This window comes from Phocoena phocoena, chromosome 3, assembly GCF_963924675.1.
Source record: "Phocoena phocoena chromosome 3, mPhoPho1.1, whole genome shotgun sequence".
Classification (NCBI taxonomy): Eukaryota; Metazoa; Chordata; class Mammalia; order Artiodactyla; family Phocoenidae; genus Phocoena; species Phocoena phocoena.
The window spans coordinates 161,410,678-161,429,665 of NC_089221.1; the positions used below are offsets into that span (position 1 = coordinate 161,410,678).

Genomic DNA, 18,988 nt, shown 5'->3' on the forward strand with positions numbered 1-18,988 from the left:
AAGATCGGGGGGTACTTAACTCTGGTCCCTCAATTCTGGGGGTGGGGGCTCAGTAGACCCCACCATTGTATCTGTCTTGAATCTTTACAAGTTCCCAATGCTGCTGTTGCTCTACAAGCCAGGGGTGCTCCCCCAAGTGCAATGTCATTTGCCCCATGAGGGGGTCTCTGAAGCGGGAGGCCCAGAGAGGGGTAGGTCCCTGATCAAGGTCACACAGCCAGTCCATGGAGACCAGAACCCAGAGATCTGTGTGCAGGAGATATAAAAAAGACAGAGAATGGGGTTCTCCCTCTAGACAAGCAGGTGAGGGTCTCATGCCTCTGGACACTATCCCTGGCTTCCACTCCACAGTGCATCCAGCTGGGGGCCCAGGGTGCTGAATGGTGGCCGGTCTTGTGGGCTAGGGGCCCAGCACAGCTTCATGAGCTCATGAACCTGAGGGGGTGGGAAGAGACAACAGGGTCACATGTGAGTGGTAGGAAGGACATGACTCCTGTTCACAGTTTTAAAATATAAATTAGACTCCATCCCTCCCTTGCTCCAAAGCCTCCCATGGCTCCCTATGGATCTTAGAACAAAATTTCATCACCTCCCCTGCCTCCCTCCCTCTACCATCACCTCCATCACCTCCTCTCTTGTTCCATGCAGCCACATCTGCCCCCATCTCATTTTGTAAATACACCAAACTCATTCCCACCTCAGGGCCTTTGCACCTGCTGTGTGCCCTCTCCCAGCTTTCCCCATGGGTAAGATCCTCTTCCTCCTTCACCCCCTCTAAGAGGCCATCCCTGACCACACCCCCCCATCTCTTTCCAGACATTGATCACCACCAGAATGTTCTTGTTAGCTTCTGCCGGTTACAGGGAAGAGGGGTAGTATCTCTTCTGTCCCCTGCTGGGTCCCCAGCACCCAGCACAGAGCCGTCACACAGTCAGCGCTCAATAAATGTTTGTGGCCTGAACAGATTAATTTGTGAATGACCAACCACATGTCAGACACTTCCACAAAAGCTGTGATGAGAAACTGTAAGAGTCACCATCATTTATTGAGCGCCGACTGTATGCCAGGCTCAGAGCTGAGCAATGGAGAGATGTTAGCTAATCTGATCCTCTCCCACCCTATAAGGCATTGTTATTCCCATTTTGGAGACAGGTAAACTGAGGCTCTGAAAGTGTTTGTGACTTGCCATACAGTGAGAGAGCAGCAAGGTAGAGGCCAGAAATCCCCTTCAGCCTCATGCTCTGGTCCCTGCTCTCAATCAAGAGATGTCTGTGGTGGAGAGACCCAGAGGGACCAGCAGGCTTGCCCAGGCCCCCTGGTGAACCTACAAAGTGGGAAACTGAGGCAGGCCCTCCAGTGCTCACCTCACCAGGACAGGCAGGAGGTGCGGGCAGCCTCTGGCCGTCGGCCAGCAGCTCCAGGAGGCGGCAGAGGGCTGGCACATCTCTCTCACATCCCATCATCCGCAGGAACTCCTGGAGCCAAGGGGGAGGGCCCGAGGTGGGGGAGGAGCCATCCATGATGGAAGGGGGAGTGGCCGCCCGTGATGTGGGGGTCAGCCACAGTGAAGGGAAGAAGGGAATCACCCACCCGTGGTGGGGGAAGGGGCCCTCCTTAATGGAGGAGTTGGAATTGTCTGTGATGCATGGGGGAGGGGCTGCCTGTGGTGATGTGGGAGGTGGGGGTCTGCCATAGTGAAAAGGGGTCTTACTGGAGCCTCTAATGCTGGGACCAGGGGACCCTGAGCAAGAGAGGGACGCGGGCATAAACAGGACAGGTGTTGGCCAGGAAGGGGTTGGTGGGGAGGAGGGTCTTGGGGATCCAGGGGTGCCGACTCACGGCTGAGGGGCTACAGCTCTTGTCACTGTAGGTGAAGAGCTCGTACAGGACGACCCCGAAGCTCCAGACATCCGACTGGCGCGAGAAGATGTTGTCCGAGAGGGACTCTGGGGCGTACCTGGAGGGGAACAGGGAGGCCTTGGGGGACGACAGTAAGGCATAGGACGGGAAAGGACGCAGCCTCGGACTGGGGTAGCTGGTCAAGGTAGGTGGGAGTTATGAGAAAGTCTCCAACCCTGTGGCGCCCCAGGGCGGGGCCTGGGCGGGGTCAGGGCGGAGCCAGAACAAGAAAAGGAGCGTGGTCCGGAAGGGGCCGGGGCCGTGGGGGCGCGGCCAGGGCGGGCCCCAGAGCCTGGGGAGGAGGGGCGGGGCCAGGAAGGTGGGAGCAGGGGAGGGGCCTGAGTAGTGGGGAGGAAGGGTGGGGCAGGGGCGAGGTCTCTACCAGAAGATGGGGCTCTGGCCTGGCTCGCGGACCACGTAGTAGTCTTTGTCGAGCGGCAGCAGCTTGGCGAGGCCGAAGTCAGCGATTTTGACATGCGTCTCGCTCTCCACCAGGATGTTACGGGCTGCCAGGTCGCGGTGCACGCAGCGGCGGGAGCCCAGGTACTCCATGCCCTGCGGGAGGGCATGGAATATGGACCCCAGGATGACTCCGCAGGGGCCCCAGTCTGACATGGAATCCAACACCAGCCCCAACCCAGACCCCGAGCCTAACCCTACCTCTGACCCATCCTGCACTCCAGTCCTGACCTCAGCCCTAACTCAACCCCACTTCCAGCCTGACCTGGATCCCAAACTTCAACCCTCAGCCTTCCTGGCGAATCCACGCAGACCTTGCCCAGGTCGAGCCAGGTCAGTTCCCGCAGGTCTGACGGGCGCCCCGCCCTCTTCCGACCCGCACCTTGCAGATTTGCGAGGCGTAGAGGAGCAGGCGGCCAGCGTCAAGGCGCGCGCGGTGCCGCTGCAGGAAGTCGCGCAGGCAGCCGCTGGGCAGGTACTCCATGACCAGCCGCAGGCTCAGGCGGCCTAGGGGAGGCGGGGGAGGCAGGGAGGAGTCACCACAGGGCCTAACTTTGTCTAGTCCCCTCCCCATTCTCCTTCCCGGTTCAGAGTAGGAGGACCTCGTGTCCCTCCTGGCCTCAATATTGCTTTCTGTAAAAGGGGAACGGCAACAGTGACGCTTATCGCTAATGTCTTTTTGAGTACTTTCAACAATATTCATTGATTCTTTTAAACCTCATAATGACCCATTTTTTTCCAGTGGGGAAATTGTCGATCCCAAGGCAGTCTAGATCAGTAAACAAGACCAGTCAGGGGGATATATGTATGTGTAAAACTGATTCACTTTGCTGTACAGCAGAAACTAACCCAACATTGTAAAGCAACTCTACTCCGATAAAAATTAATTAAAAGAAAAAGACCAGTCAGTAGCACCCACACTGGCGTTCTCAGACCACCCTAAAATGGTACTACAGAAGGATGAGGATGTGTGATTTGAAGAGCATCCACTTGGGAGGTGGCTCACCTGGGCCATAGCTGACACCCCGGTACTTGACGATGAAGTCACTGTGGAGGGCTTTGAGGATCTGGATCTCCCGCTGGAAGTCCCTCTGCTGTTCTGGCCCGCTGTGCTGCAACTGCTTCACGGCCACCAGGGCACCTGTGTTGTCGCCCAGCGGGTCATAGCGGCACAGTTCCACGCTGCCAAAGTTGCCCTGGGGGGGACAGCAGGGCTGGTGTCCACGTGCATGGGTGCTACCCCACCCACCCCAGCCTAACCCTCCTCACCTTGCCCAGCTGTGAGATGTACTTGAGGTGTCTCTCCTCAAAGATGGTAGGGTCCTGGCAGGCATAGAGCTGGGCGCCATTCCAAAGCCCATCATGGGGAGCCAGGGCACCAGGTGTGGGGTCTGAGAGGAGCTCATAATCTGGGGGGCACAGGCAGTGAGTGAGCAGTGCATTGGGCCCTAAGCCCCCACTCCTAACTGACTTGCTGTGTGACCTCCATCTGAATGCTTAGCCTCTCTGTGCATTATGGCAGGGCCTCTGCAAGCCAAGAAGTACTTTGTGGGGCTGGAAAAAGGTGCTCCTGGGCAAAGGCAGCCCTCTTATGCAGTGCACATGCCGTACACAGACCGAAGGGCATTTCTCAGACTCCACTGCCGTGGGGTATGGTCAAATGACTGAGCTCAGTCTGATAGTGGACAGAGACATGCTGAATGCCCCCTTAGGCCCGGCCCATGGAAACCTAGGTGGGACCTTCTACACTCTCTCTTTTTTGCAGAGGATCCAGCAGGGGCCTGAGGCTATGGGATGGGGGGAAGCACAAAGGGAGAGTTTCTTGTTGACCTGGACACCCTCATTGAATGAGAACTAAACATCCATCACGTTCAACCTTGAATTGAGGGGCCTGTTTGTTACAGCAGCTGTTGAAATTCGTGCTGACTGTCACAGTCACCAACCATTCCAACCTTGCCAGGCACACAGGGCAGGCTCTACATGCAAACTTCGCTCTCCTACTGGGCCCAATATGACATGCCGGCCCTGCCCACCCTGCCTGGCCCAGTGGGCACCTGAAGTGATGAGGCTGTTCAGGTCACGGATGACAGCGCGGAAAGAGGGCCTCTGGCCTGGCTCGTAGGCCATGCACTGTTGGATGAGCAGGGCCAGCTCCATCCACTTGGGTGCAGGCAGTTGCTGCCGTTCCTGGTAAAACTGGAGCTTCTGAGGGCAGGAGGAGGGGCTGGTCACCCCCAGTGTACCCTCAGAAGGCACCCCCAGACACCCCCATCCTCCCCAAGCTGGACTTCAGTCTACCCTTCTGTCAAATGAGAGCTCTAGAGGCCAATACGCGTGCTCTGACCTTGGCAGGATCCAGGGTGCTGATGGGCATTGTGACACCGCTGAACACCTCCCAGACTGTGGCACCAAATCCCCACTTGTCAGCTTCCAAGCCAAGTGTTCGGGCCTCCTGGAGACACTCAGGGGCCACCCAGGGGATCCTGTCAGTGAGCACTGGTGGAGGGGCAAGGATGGGATCAGGGATCTGCTTCCTTGCCTCACTAGGCCCCTCCCTCCTCCACCCCTCAGCACTCACTCTCCAGGCTTAGCACAGTGGGGCTGACACCGGGATCACTCAGCTTGATGAAAGGCAGGTTCCCGTCAGCCCCCTCCCGAGCCAGGAGCACCTTCCGGGCTGAGACATTGCCGTGAGGGAGACCTTTGTCTTCCTAAGTGGACCAAGCATAGGAAAATGCCAAGAATGATGAATGAATATTCTGGCTGGCGAACTCCTGCACATCCTTCAAAGCCCACCTGGTACTGCTCAGGCTGTACTTCAGCATCTTCCCTAGACTATTGGCAGTCCACCCCCCGTGTCCCACCCTCTTCTCAAACACTGCTCCCCCATCCCATGGCTCCCCACTCCCTTCAGGATAAAGTCCAAGGTCCTCAGCCCGGCACTCAAGGGCCCTTTGAGATCCAGCTCTTGTTCATTCTTCCCATGAGCTTCTCTCTCCCACATCTCCACCCTGTTCTCCTGCCAGGCAACCTGCCTGGTGCACCCCAGGACAGACAACACACCTTCTAAGCTGCAGCCTTTGCCCAGGCTGTTCCCTCAGCCTGACATGCCCTCCTTCCTTTCTCCTCTTAATGAACTTCTACTTAATCTTCAAGGTCCCAACTCTAATGTTCTTTCTTCTGGAAAGCCCCCTGCCCTGGCCAGCCTCATTGCTCACTACTCCCCTCAATTTCCATGAATTACAAGCTGTTCCCTTCTGCTCTTACACCTCTGAACCTGTTTATATGCTGTTCCCTCAGTCTAAAATGCCCTCCCCTTGCACCCTTGCCAAACTCCTGTCCACACGACAGAGCCCACTCTCAAAGCCCCGTACACTCTGTGAATGGAGGGTGGAGCAGCAGAGGAGCACTCACCAGATAGTTGAGGGCATAAGCCAGCTGTTTGATCACCTGTAGCTTCCAGCTGGCCGGCACCAGCTGGCCACACTTGCGCAGATATGTGTCCAGCGCTCCCAGGTATACAAATTCCTGCACCATTATGCCTGGTGGCAGTAGCGGGGGGCACGGTTGGGAGGTAGGACTGCACTTGTGTTCAACAGGCTGTGCCCCAGCTCCACCTTCAAGGGTCCCTTGAACTCTCAGCTCTGAATTTTCCCTCCCCTATTCCTCCATCCTTACCCTACTCACCTCTCTTCCTCCCCATTTCCCATCTCAGAACCATTTGTCTGAAATGCCTGGAAGGTGCCAAGCTCTCTCCATGACTCACTTCCAGCCCTTTGCATGTTCTGTGTTTCTGCCTGGAACATCCCTCTTCCTTCACTTCCGTAATGCCTATTTATCCTTGCCTTTCCAGCTTAGAACTTATCCTTGCCTACCCAGAATCATTGCTTGACCTCCAAGCTGGGTTAGCAGCCTCTGATCACCCACAATGCCCTGCGCTGCCCCCATCACACAAAATCATTTATCATCCTGATCAGCTTATCGTGTTCTACGCTAGGCACCCAGCTCCTGGCACATACTTGGCTCCCAGTAAATAGCTGATGAGCTGAACTGATGGAACCGAGGCTTGGAGAGGTAGCATGGACCTTGCAAAGCTGCAACAGAGTGAGATTGGAACCCAGGTCTGCCTGACTTGAGATAATTTTGGGGGGCTGGTATTGGTGGGAGCCTGGAGTTGCTTGCCCAAGGAGTGGTGATTCAGGGAGATGGATATAGGCTTGGAGATTTGAGGGGGAGGGTGATAGACCCTGGTGGAACGGAGCCCCAGCCAGGGCAGGCTCTGGATGTGTACAGCTATTGCTGCTGTAGATGGGCTCAATGAGGCAGGGCAGGGGTGGGGCGGGGAATGTCTCTCACTGTCTCCAGCCATGCACACGCCATGGAGCAACACGAGATGCTGGTACGACACTTGGCTCATCAAGGACGCTGCTTCCAGGAATGACTGGGGAGGAAAGAAGGGAGAGAAGATGCATGGGTTTCTTCCACTTCAGGGTCAGACCAAGGACCCCAAACTTGCTGCTCTCACACCTGCTTAGGAGACCTGGCCGCCAGCCTCCTTTGGCCCTGGAGTCCGCCATTAGTGCACACAGCACTCTGTATCATGATTTTCTGATGGAGGCAGGAAGTCCCCACTGTATTCTACCTTGAATCTCTCACACAAGTGGGAGATCTGGGGTTTGAGAAGGGCTCAAACCTTCCTCTGTGTTGCCCAGCCCCTGCTGATGCCTCCATCCGCATCATTCCTCTCTTCTACTTTGCTCGTTTCTCTCTGACCCACTGGCCTCCTTGCTGTTCCTTAAACATGCCAGGCTTGGCCCTGCCTCAGGACCTTTGCACTGGCTGTTCCCTCTGTCTGGTGTACTCTTTCTGTTTGCATCTAACTTCCCCGACCCTTCTATATTTCATGGAGATGCTGTGGCTACATTTCTGTTGTTTTAAGACCCTGTGTGTTTCAAATTCCTCTGAATCCATGACTCTCTCTCCACCCAGGCCCTAACCCAGGAGGCCTGGTTCCACCTTGCTCACCTCCATGCAGTTCTTGTGCTTGGCATCCATCACTTTGAGCAGCACCTCTGTCTCTCGGGCCTCCCCATCCACAACCTCATGGCGACAGCCCCGGTAAATCTTGGTAAAGGACCCGTGACCCAGGTTCTCATGCTGGAGAGTGAGGGGGCAACATGAGAGGCCAGTAAGGGGGCTCCCATGGATCCAGTCCCCTAGCCCTGGTCCAAGCAAGGCACAGATAATGGACTCATTTTACAGATGATGAAACAGAGGCATAGGGAGGTTACATCACATGCCTGAGGCCACACAGAAGAGATGGATGTAGACCTGGTCTCTCTGGATCTCAACTGAGGCATCCCCCCCCATTTCCTGGGGCCCCTTACCCACTCCAGGCTGTCAGCAGGGATCTTGTGAAATGTCATCTGACTCAGCTGGCATTGGGATTGGGGCTGAACAGGGGATGATGTGGGTGGGTTGCAATCTCTCCGGACCACAATCAGATTGGACTTTTCTATGGGGAGTGGATGGAGGAAGAAAACCAGAGGTTAGAGGTGAAAGGTCCTCAAAGGTTTGCTCACTCCCTGTCTCAGTGTGGGGTCTTCTTCAGAAGCCAATACTAAGAGGAGGACTCGAGGGCACATAATTTATTTGAAAGGAGACTCCAGGAAGTCCCAGTGAGGGGTGGGAGAGTGAGACAGAGAGGGAAGGAACCCTGCAGTGGGTGCAAATGAGCAGGTGATGCTGTGGGCAGCCTGGTCTCAGTCCTGCTAGGGATTCTGGGAGACTCTGGAGAACTCACACCTCAAAGCTGTCCCATCGAAGGGGTTTGTCTGAGAGCAAAATTCACCCAGAGGAAGAGGCAAGAGATGGACAGAGGCTAAGTGCTAGTGACATCACTCAGATCCAGCTGTGCCCGGATCTAACCATGCCTGAAAGCAGCCTCTATCCCACGAGTCCCGAATCACCGTTTTTTCCCTCCTAGACTACCTTGACCTGCAGTCTCTGCCACTTGCCATACAAGAGCTGGAAAAGACACAGAAAGGCAGGGACCCAGATTGATCACTCAGCTCAGGGGAGAAAGCAGGCTCACCTTTGGGTCTGGGGGTGCAGCAGAAGGTGAGGTTCAGCTCAACCCCATCCACGTGCAACCCACCATCCCAATAGGCTGCCAGGAGCTCTCGAAGACTGCTGTGGGGCTGGCCAAGGCCAGCCAGGGAGAAGGTTCCTGTGGGGTCGCACCGGATGAGGCAGCCCTTGTAATCAGGGCCCAGGGGGGTCTGCAAAGAGGAGTGGTCCCTGAGTGGGAGTGGGCGGCACCCTCCCCCTCAAATCTCCAAGCCTTTGCCTATGCTGTTCCCTCCACTGGGAATGCCTTTTCCCTCCCCTTCTTCAGGAAGTAATGCTGACTCATCTTTCAGTTCTCAGCTTAAATATCATCTCCTCCAGGAAGCCCTCCTTGCCCTCCTGGCCCCTATGGTAGACTGACCGGGACACAGACAGTTAGGAGGTAGCTGTCGAAATCCTGGGGACTGCGGCGGAGAACGTAGGAGCCTGGAAGTGAACCCCCAGTCTTGAGTTTGTTGATGGCAAAATCCAAGCTGTGGGGAAAGGTGGGAGGGAACTGAGATTTGAAGATGGAGAGAAACAGAGAGATAGAGGCACAGAAACCAAACTAAACCTGAGTTCTAATTCTGGTTTCTCTGAAGCCCTGGGAAGGTCACCAGGTAACATTCCCTCACTCCTTCGCATTTATAAATTGAGCCAGAAGTTGGGCTTCTGCCTCAGGGATTGAAGAGGAGGCTGCAGGTGAAGCCGGGCACTGCGAGCATCCCCAGAAAATGGCTCTGGGGCCTCGAGGAGGGAAGCGGCTGCCCTGGCAGCAGAAAGGAGACCCCAGACTCGTTCAGCGCCAACTATGCACCTGGCGCTGTTCAAGCACTTGATCCCTTGTCCAGGGCTCCTGAAAGGCGAGGACACAGAGGCTCCAAGAAGGGGAGTGACCGAGATTCGGTCCCGGTGAGTCTGGCCACATGGGGGCGGGTCCTTACGTGATGGGGCCATGGCACTGCTCAGCCACCTGCTCCAGCAGCCGCGGCGGCGCCACCTCCTTGCAGAAGAAGTGCCCGGAGTCAGTGGTCAGCCGGAAGTAGCCATCCACGAGCGCCACGAAGGACAACGCTGCGGGCAGCCCCGGGAACTCGGCCTCCTGTGAGGATCCGCGTCAGCGCACGCTGCGGCCCGAGGGTGACAGTCCCGCATCCCTGCCCTCGGGTAAGGCAGGAGGGGAACGGGGTCCAGCACCCACCAGGATCTGGTTGTCTGTCCTGGTGATGGTGACCAGGCGGTGCTCCCCGGCGGGGCCAAAGCGTGGGGCCTGCTTGATGCTGATATCCACGATTTCTGGAAAGTCGCAGAAGGGCTGGAGGACCTGGGAAGAAGGGGGAGGACTGCAGCTGGGGATCCCTCCCACTCCGAGCCCCCAGTCCCTTTTGGAAGCCTGGATCCCACCAACCCATACAACCCGTACTCATGAGACCTGCCCCTCTCAGCCTCACCCAGTCACATCCCTCTTCCACCCCACCACTGCCAAACCCCGCCTCCTTCTCTCGGCAGGTCCCCCAGCCCACCTCACCCCGAGCCCCTCCCTCACTTAGCTCCACTTTATCTCGCGGTGTCTCTTAGTACAGTCGGGAGCCCCACCCACCCTCAGTCCTGCCTCTTCCCTCAACTTGCAGTTAGCCCCACTCTGAACCCCGCCCACCCAACTAGCCCCTCCTTTTACGCCCCGCCCATTTCATTCCCGCCTCCTCGCTCAGCCCTACACCTCACTCAGCCGGGTGCCCTCTCCCACAAGCCCTCTCACAGTCCCTCCTCTCTTCGGCCCCGCCCTCAAGCCCCTCCCACTTCGTTGGCCCTGCCCAGAGCCCCAACCCACCCGACCTCGCACCTCGTGTTCTCCCGGGCTCCAGGCGATGCCACTGCCGCCAGACACGCGGAGCTGCCCCGGCGCGTCCTGACCACCAGCAGCTCCGGGGAGGCCCACGCGGAAGGTCTCGGTGGCCCTGTCTGGGTCCAGCCGCTCGAGGTCCATGATGTACTTGGCCATGAGCGAGTGCTTATCAGCCTGGCAGGCGGCCAAGCGGCGCAAGGCCCGGCGCACTGTCCTTCGGATACGCCTCCGCGTCACGAAGTCCAGGCCCTGGATAAGGTCGCGCAAGCCCGGGGGCAGGCAGACCTTGTAGCTGCGAGCGGGGGGAGTGGGACCCTCAATGTGGAGAGGGCCCTCCGCAGGGAGGGCAGGGACGTACATCAACCCAGACTTTAGTTGAGGGGCTGGAGTGTCGCCTCACTAGGGGGGCACAGAGACACACTCAGGGACAGGCATGGGCGTAGGGCCTCTATAGGAAGGGCCATTGGGGCCCATAAGACAGACAGGGACACACATAGTCCTTTTAGCTGCCTGAAGCCCGACAATGGAGTCTCAGTGGGACTGTGTTGAAAGGAGGGGTGTGGGCTGGGTCACACGAACACACTGGTGGCTTGTAGGTGGGCAGCCCCAAGGTGGGCCTGGACTCTGGCAGTGCTCTGGTGGAGCCATGCTGGCTCACTCCCAGGTAGAGGCTGGGCACCACAGCCTGGAAGCCCTCACCTGATGGTCTTCAGCAGCTCCTCGGGCCGCTGACCCTGCTCGAGGGCCATCTGGGCCAGGTCCAGCACAGCCAAGCTGAGACACTCACCCTGCTCCTTGAGGCTGAGGCCCATCGGGAGGCGGCCGCTGACCAGGTCATTGCGGTGCTGCAGGCCAGTCACAGCCCAACCATGAGCCCTGATGCTGTTCTGTAGACCCCCACACCTGGGCTGACCACCCCTGGACTGCCACAGGGAGGGTCAGCCGAGACTGCCCAACCACAAGCCCTGATATTGCCCCAGGGACCCCACCCCTGGGCTGAGCCCCAGGCAGACCCCTACCTGGGCAAAGAGGTGCTCCAGGACTGGCAGGTCAAGGATGGCACTGGCTAAGTCCTTTCGTAGCCCAAAGCGGTGGCACTTCTCTAGCCCAAACCAGTTGGGGAAGTAAAAGCTGTGCGAGAGGGGAGAACCCTGGAGTGGGGATACGATGGAAGGACTGTGCCAGGACCTCAAAGAGCCCAGGTTATGCCACTGACTTGCTGTGTGACCTTGGACAAGTGACCCACCCTCTCTGGCATTAGTTTCCTCACCTGTGAAATGAGCAGTGATCATGCCCTCCCTGGGGCATCCACCAAGAGGTACGTGGAGATGATGATTGAGGGGTCACTGTTGTTTTAAACTCCCATTTCCAAAGCCCTCAGCCAAAGGCATGCTCTCTCGGTATCATTTAACCCATACCTGTGGTGGGGGGGGGCAGGGGATACTTCCTACCGGAGCCTGTAGACAAGGACCTGGGTGCCCACGTCCTCCACGGAGAAGATGTGGCTCGGGGGGAACCAACAGGACAGGTCCTCCAAGGCCAGAGCAAAGAGGGAGTGGTACACGGGCAGGATGCCTGAGGGGACGCCCCCATCAGTTCCCTCCAAGTCTCCCCATCTGTCCCCTGCAGGGCTGCCATGTTATCCCCATGCAGCCCCACAGGCCTTTTCTCACCTTCAGCTCTGACACCATGTCCCACCCCTGCTCGCACCCATTCTAGGGCTCCCCATTGCCCTTAGGCTCAATCTGCTTCTCAGGGCTCCCTGCCCCTCTACCCAGAGCATCTCTTTCCATGTACAGTTTACCTCGAGGGATGACTAGCTGTTTCCCCTAGTATACCATCACGCCTCTGAGTCTTGGCACATGCCATTTCCTGTGCACCCTCCTCCCTTACCACACCCCTACTCATCCCTCTAACCCCAGCTCCAATGCTGACTCCACTTGGCAGTTCTTCCAGCTCCCAATCTGTGTTCCGCACAGTCCTACCCCTCCCTCTGGCCAAACATTCTAGGGACCCACTCACCACTGGCCTTAGCAGCCCAAACACATAGCTCTTCAGCTGAGTGGTCCCCAAAGGAGAAGGATAGGCACTGTGGTGGTCCAGGGCCCCGCGGGGGCAGCAGCACGTGCAGGGCACCAGCCTCTGAAGAGGAGAGGCTGCAGGAGCGCTGAGGGATCAGGGGCGTCTCCTCACTTGGAGGTGCCATGAGTGCAGCCTGCCTGGACACAAAAAGAGGCAGCCCCTCAGCTGTGATCAGGGAACAAGGCTACAAAGCTTCTGGGGTGGGGTTGGGGGCAGAGATGCTGATGGATGAGGTAGGGATGAAGCCGGAGAAAGAGGGAGGAGACAGGGACAGAGAGAAACTCAGAGATGGAGAGAGACAGAGAGGGGGAGTTGAGTGTGCAAGGTGGGTGAGGAGCCATAACCCCCCAGGTGAGGGCTGTGCTGGGAGGCTGCAAGACGTTCACACAACTTTGTGTGAACTCACACTCCAGACTCTTGGTGCCCAGGACAGACATCTCTAGTCGATCTCCAGCCTCCACACATACCACTTCTCCAACCCTCCTCCAGACAGTCATGACCAATCAATCACAGATATAGGGATTTGCTAACCAGAAAGCAGATAGATACTGGCCTGTGCACATGGGTGGGGATAGAAGTGGCCATCCCTCCCTGTGAAGCTGGAGGATTCAAGCACTTCTGAGGCTGGGGCTAGAAGCTTTTGCAGCTAGTGTGATGCATGCCTTGGGGGCAGATCCAGACTGATGACTCAGTCAACAGAGATCTCTGTGTCTGTCTCCCCTGCTCCCTGCATCTCAGTTCCTTTCATCACTCCCACCATTAGGTCCCCATAGTAGGAAGCCCTCCCTGGGATAGGCCCAGGAGGAAATCGTCCATCTTATTTTCAGGCGTTCTACACCAGCCAACTTCCCGATCTCTGTCGCCCTGGGGGACCCAGAGCTCAGGACCCCTGGCTGGGTAGAGGGAGGAGTAGGGTTTCAAACCCAATGAGGAAAAGGGGGGAGACAGAGAAGATCCACGTAAATTGACCCAAATGAAGAAGATACAAAAAGAGAATGTTGGATAAAAACTATGTTCCAAAATAATAGCAGGACGGGGGCTGATAGCATTAATTAGAGTTTAACACACCCAGAATATAAGCCTGGGACTGGGGATAGGTAAAAACCCCAGGCTCTGGGTTCAAATCCCAGCCCCACCGTACTCTGGTTTCATGACCCCAGCAGGGCTTCCACTGCTGGGACGCAGCTTTCTCGGCTGTGAAATGTGCTGATTCCCACCTGCTTCAGTGAGGTGGCTTGCTGAGCCCAGCCTGAGCTGTCAACACGTTTAATCCACGCTAAGTGGCACAAATCCTTGGTGACATGCCCAGCAAGCCCTTGACAAATGCCAGATGAACCAGACAGGAAGGTCCCTTAGCACAGTGGTTTAGGGGTTACCATCAGGGAGGCAGGGCGTGGGGGAGAGAGAACTTTCCCCAAGGGACAGTCCATTGTCACCAGCTCCCAGACCAGGAATTGGAACATTCCCGTCCCGTGAGCTCTGACCCTCCCCGCCACCACCCCCTCTTGTCACTCCCCACAGAGGTGCCCACAGTCTTATTTCTAACAGTCGTCCTGATCTTGGCCAAATTTGCACCTTTATGTAAATGGAATCACACAGTGTGTCTTGTGTTTAAAATAAATCTTAAAGAAACATGATTTTTAGGGCTTCCCTGGTGGCGCAGTGGTTAGGAATCCACCTGCCAATGCAGGGGACACGGGTTCGAGCCCTGGTCCAGGAGGATCCCACATGTCGCGGAGCAACTGGGCCCGCAAGACGCAACTGCTGAGCCCGTGAGCCACAACTGCTGAGTCCACATGCCACAACTACTGAAGCCCACGCGCCTAGAGCCTGTGCCCCGCAGTGAGAGAAGCCACCGCAAGGAGAAGCCCACGCACCGCAACGAAGAGTAGCCCCCGCTCGCCACAACCACAGAAAAGCCTCCTCACAGCAATGAAGACCCAACGCAACCAAAAATAAATAAATAAATTTATAAAAAAAAAACCCAAAAACATGATTTTTAAAATATCGAAAGTAAAAAAAGAAAGTCTGTCTGGAGCCCAGAAAAATGCCCCTGTTTTAACACCAAAAGTCCCGCATGCCGGGAAGGTTGGCTGGTCCCCCAGTGTTCTGGCCTGGGACCTGGGATTTTAGGGGCATCGAACTGTCCCCTCAGGGACCGGGAGCCCTGGGCGCATGCATAATGATTCTTTCAGGTCCAGGAAGCTCGGAATTCGAGGCTTCCTATGCAGAACGAAACTGAGGCCCAGAGAGGGGAGCGCTTTGCCAGAGGCCACACACCCAGCTGTCCCAGCTCACATCTGGCAGCTGTCCTCAGAGGCCTGAAAGGCAAACTTGCCTTTGTCCCCAGCTGCGACCATCCACACAGTCTCCTCCCACGCCCATCCCCGACCAGAGCCCTGTGACACCACCAGCTCTTACCTGGAGGTGAGGACCTCAGGGCCAGCTACGGGAGGGCAGAGGCGAGCAACAGCGGGAGGAAAGTCCCACTCGCTCCTTCCTGTGTGGGCCCCTCAGCTTCCTGAGCTGCTGTCACTTACCGAAAGTCACGGCCATGTGGGCGACGGGGTTCGGGGGGGGGGGGTGCGGGGAGGGGCAGAAAGTTCCGGAAACCTCTGCAGCAGCAGTCCTGCTCAGACAGGCTGCTGGAGACCCCAGACCTAAGGGAAGGGGTGACAGCACAGAGAAGAGCCCAGGTCACACAGGAGGACCTCAGCAGGCTCCAGGACTCACTCTCTGTGGGGGCCCTGGCAACACCCTCGCTTCTCCAGCCTCAGTTTACCCATCTGTGGCATGTGTGGTTTGGGCACCTAGATTAACTAATTTCGCACCTAAGGAAGGGAACTGGGCTGGATCTGCCCGGGAAGGAGGCAGGGAAGTTGCCCCAGACAAAAGTCAAGTTCTCCTTCAAGGTATTTCTCCCATGAGACCCTGGGAGGGATAATAGCCCGCTATTGTGCTCTGTGCCCTAAGCCCAGCCCTAGAAACTGTGAAAACCAGACAGACCCGGACCTGCCCTCAGGCTCACTTCACTATCTGGTCTGGCAGGGAGGCAATTAATCATTATGGATAACAAAGAAAACCAAGGTGACAGGACAGGCACTGGCTGGGGCTCCAGTGCAGGGTTGGAGGCTCTGTGTAGAGGCCAGGATGGATCAAGCAGGAATCTGAAGCGGGATGAAGAGGGCTCCTGGCAGAGAACACTACAAGCGCAAAGGCCCAGAGGTGGGAGTGAGTCAAGCTGTTTATGGCCCCAAGGGCGTGGCTGGGTGCAGTGAGAAGGGAGGGGGATGGCAGGGCAGTCAGCTGGGGTCAGATCACAGCCGAGTCTGATGGATGCTTTTTAACACCCCTGAGGCTGTCATGAGTGGAGGAGTGGGGCAGTGTCCAGGTCAGACCCGGGTCAGTGTCCTTAGTAGGATACAAACCCCAGAAGGTAGAGCTTTGGGGATAGATTTAAGAGGACACTTGCATCTCTGTAATCCTGTCACAAGCCCTGGCACAAAAATGGCTTTGGTACGATTTTGTTGACTTTAATTCAGTCACCCACAGACACTTCTTGGGCACTTCCTGTGTGCAGGGCATTGGGGACACAGCAGGGGACAGAGCAGACCCAGTCTCTGCCTGGTGGAGCCAACAGTCTAGTGGGGGAGATGACAATAAATAAACTATTATCGAATCAGTGTTTCAGTGGCCCTCGGTGCCAGGCTGCTAGGAGAAACGCTGAGTCTGGGAGGGATGCGTGGAGGAAGTGACTTTGATACTGAAATCCAAGGACCAGTAGAATTAACCAGAGAGTGATCTGGAGGCGTGGGGAGTTCTGGCAGAGGAACAGCCCAGGCAAAGGCTGAGAAGCTGGGCAAGGTCACAGTGTTCCTGAGAAGGACAGGGTGGCAGGGAAAAGGTGTGCTGAGACGTTTGGAGGCATCAGTGGGGCCTTGTGGGTGGAGGCAAGAGGTATGAGGTGTGTCCTCAGCACAGTGGGAGCCAGAGCAGGCTTGTGGCAGGAAGTGCTGCATGGGAGCTTAGCCATGGTATTTTTCTTTCATTTCCTAGGTGGCTTCAGCAGAGAAGAATGCAAACGTGTACTCCCATCCCTGGCCCTGAGAGGGAGGTTCCTGCCCTCCAGGAAGGACAGTGAGTCTCTAGGCCCCTGACAACTCTATGGTCACTGTGGTATGTTGAGAATGAGTAGGAGGGGAACAGAGTCAGGACAAAGGTGGCACCACCAGTCCCAGATAGGAGCATGTGACGTCACCACCAGTCCCAGATAGGAGCATGTGACGTCTCCATGAGGAGACTCCAGGAAGCAGAGCCCAGAATTTGCCCAAGAATAAACTGGAGGGCTTCCCTGGTGGCGCAGTGATTGAGAATCTGCCCGCCAATGCAGAGGACACGGGTTCGAGCCCTGGTCTGGGAAGATCCCACATGCCGCGGAGCAACTAGGCCCGTGAGCCCACAACTACTGAGCCTGCGCGTCTGGAGCCTGTGCTCTGCAACAAAAGAGGCCGCGATAGTGAGAGGCCCGCGCACCGCTATGAAGAGTGGACTCCGCTTGCCGCAACTAGAGAAAGCCCTCGCGCAGAAACGAAGACCCAACACAGCCAAAAATAAATAAATAAATAAATAAAATTTTAAAAAAAGAATAAATTGGAAACTTCAGTGATGCAAATATCCCAAATTTTCTCGAGGCAAAAAGCCATAAATACAAAGGATAAACAAATGGAACTGGAAACAAAGGTAAGCTCATGTCATGGATAAAATATCTTCATAATATAAGCAACTCCTAGAAGACAATAAGAAAATGCCAATGACTTAGCAGGATATGAATCCAGAAATCACAGAAAATGAAATACAAATGGCTGTTAAACCCAGAAAAAGATACTCAGCCTCACTCATAATAAGAGAAATGCAAATTAAAAGCAGGATTGACCCTTGAATAACATGGGGTTGCACTGTGAGGGTCCACTTACGCACAGATTTTTTTCAATAAATATGTACTACAGTACTACACATTCTGCAGTTGGTTAAATCAGTGGGCCCTCAGATATGGAGGGCTGAATATAAAGTTACGCATGGATTTTTGAATGCATGGGGTCAGCACCCCTAACCCCCCAAGTTGTTCAAGGATCAACTGTATAGTGAAACCATATGATTATTTTAATGGATGCAGGAAATGATAAAATTCAACACCTATTCATGATAAAAAGTCTTAGCAAACCATGTGCAAATGGGAACTTCCTCAATCTGATAAGGAATACCTACCCAAAAAATCTACAGGTAATATTATACTTAATGTAGAAGACTGAATTGTGTCCTCCTGAGATTGGGAAAAAGACAAGGATGTCCATTCTCACCTCTTCTATTCAACATTGTTCTGGAGGTCATAACCATTGCAATGAGGCAAGAAAAATAAATAAAATGTTTAAAGGTTGGAAAGGAGGAGGTAAATTTGTCCCTGTTTGCAGATGATATGATTGTTTATATAAAAATCCAAGGGAATCTATGACAACTACTAGAACTAATAAATGAATTTAGCAAGTTCACAAGTTAAAAAATTAATGTGTAAAATTCAGTTGAATTTTTATATACTAGCAGGAAACAACCGAAAATGAAAACAATCTTAAATGCCATTTGCAGTAACACCAAAAAGATAAAATACCTAGGAATAAATCTAACAAAAGAAGTCTAAGATTGTTATACTAAAAGCTACAGATATTGCTGAGAGAAATTCATGAATACATAAATAAATGGAAAGAAATACCATGTTCATGGGTTGGAAGACTCCATGTTATTAAAACATCAATTGTCCCCAAAATGGTCTACAGAGTCAATGTAATTCCAATCTAAATTCAGCAGAATTTTTTTTTATAGAAACTGGCACTGACTTTAAAATTCATATAGAATTGCAAAGGGCCAAGGTGACTTTTAAAAAGAAGATAAAATCCGAGGACTTATTCTACCTGACTTCTAGGCTTATTATAGAGCTAGAGTAATCAAGACAATTTGGTATTGGTGAAAAGATAGAGACGTAGATCAATAAAACAGAATAGATTACACTAATGGACTCATATAAATATAACCAGTTGATTGTTGACACAGATACTAAGGCAACTAAATGGAGGAAAGGAAAGTTTTTTCAACAAACAGTACTGGAACAACTAGACATCATATGGGAAACAATTAACATCAACGCTTACCTCACACCATACATAAAATTAACTCAAAATGGATCACAGACCTGAATGTATAACCTAAAGGTATAAGACATCTAGAAAAAAACATAGAAGAAAAATTTTTGCAAACCGTGGTAGGCAAAGTTGTCTCAGCTAGAAAACATTGATAAGTTAGAATTCATCATTTTGCTCTTCAAAAGACACACAGAGGGACTTCCCTGGTGGTCCAGTGGTTAAGACTTCACCTTCCAATGCAGGGGGTGCGGGTTCAATCCCTGGTCAGGGAGCTAAGATCCCACATGCCTCATGGCCAAAACACCAAAACATAAAACAGAAGCAATATTGTAACAAATTTAATAAAGACTTTAAAAATGGTCCACATCAAAAAAAAAATCTTAAAAAGAAAAACAAAATCTTT

General features: G+C 54.4%; 1 protein-coding gene across 1 annotated transcript; it reads right to left on the reverse strand.

Moving 5' to 3' along the window:
* Positions 1-327: 327 nt before the first annotated feature.
* On the reverse strand, positions 328-12,518 carry JAK3 (Janus kinase 3). The gene is made up of 23 exons (XM_065873296.1): positions 12,335-12,518; positions 11,764-11,887; positions 11,332-11,443; positions 11,012-11,157; positions 10,310-10,604; positions 9,668-9,790; positions 9,411-9,568; positions 8,849-8,960; positions 8,453-8,639; positions 7,746-7,873; positions 7,384-7,515; positions 6,715-6,799; positions 5,773-5,900; positions 4,937-5,069; positions 4,703-4,854; positions 4,413-4,563; positions 3,628-3,767; positions 3,365-3,554; positions 2,741-2,865; positions 2,282-2,454; positions 1,840-1,957; positions 1,365-1,475; positions 328-435 (listed from the first exon to the last, which is right to left on the reverse strand). The coding sequence occupies exons 1-23, from the start codon at positions 12,516-12,518 to the stop codon at positions 328-330; spliced, it is 3,315 nt and encodes a 1,104-aa protein (XP_065729368.1).
* Between the last annotated feature and the right edge of the window lie 6,470 nt (positions 12,519-18,988).

Coding starts and splice junctions, on each gene's coding strand:
- JAK3 (XM_065873296.1), bottom strand. CDS start 12,518: ATGGCACCTCCAAGTGAGGAGACGCCCCTGATCCCTCAGCGCTCCTGC. Junction 11,444..11,763: donor GTCCTTGTCTACAGGCTCCG/GTAGGAAGTATC, acceptor CCTCTCGCACAG/CTTTTACTTCCCCAACTGGT. Junction 9,791..10,309: donor GGAGCCCGGGAGAACACGAG/GTGCGAGGTCGG, acceptor CCTTCTTCCCAG/GTCCTCCAGCCCTTCTGCGA.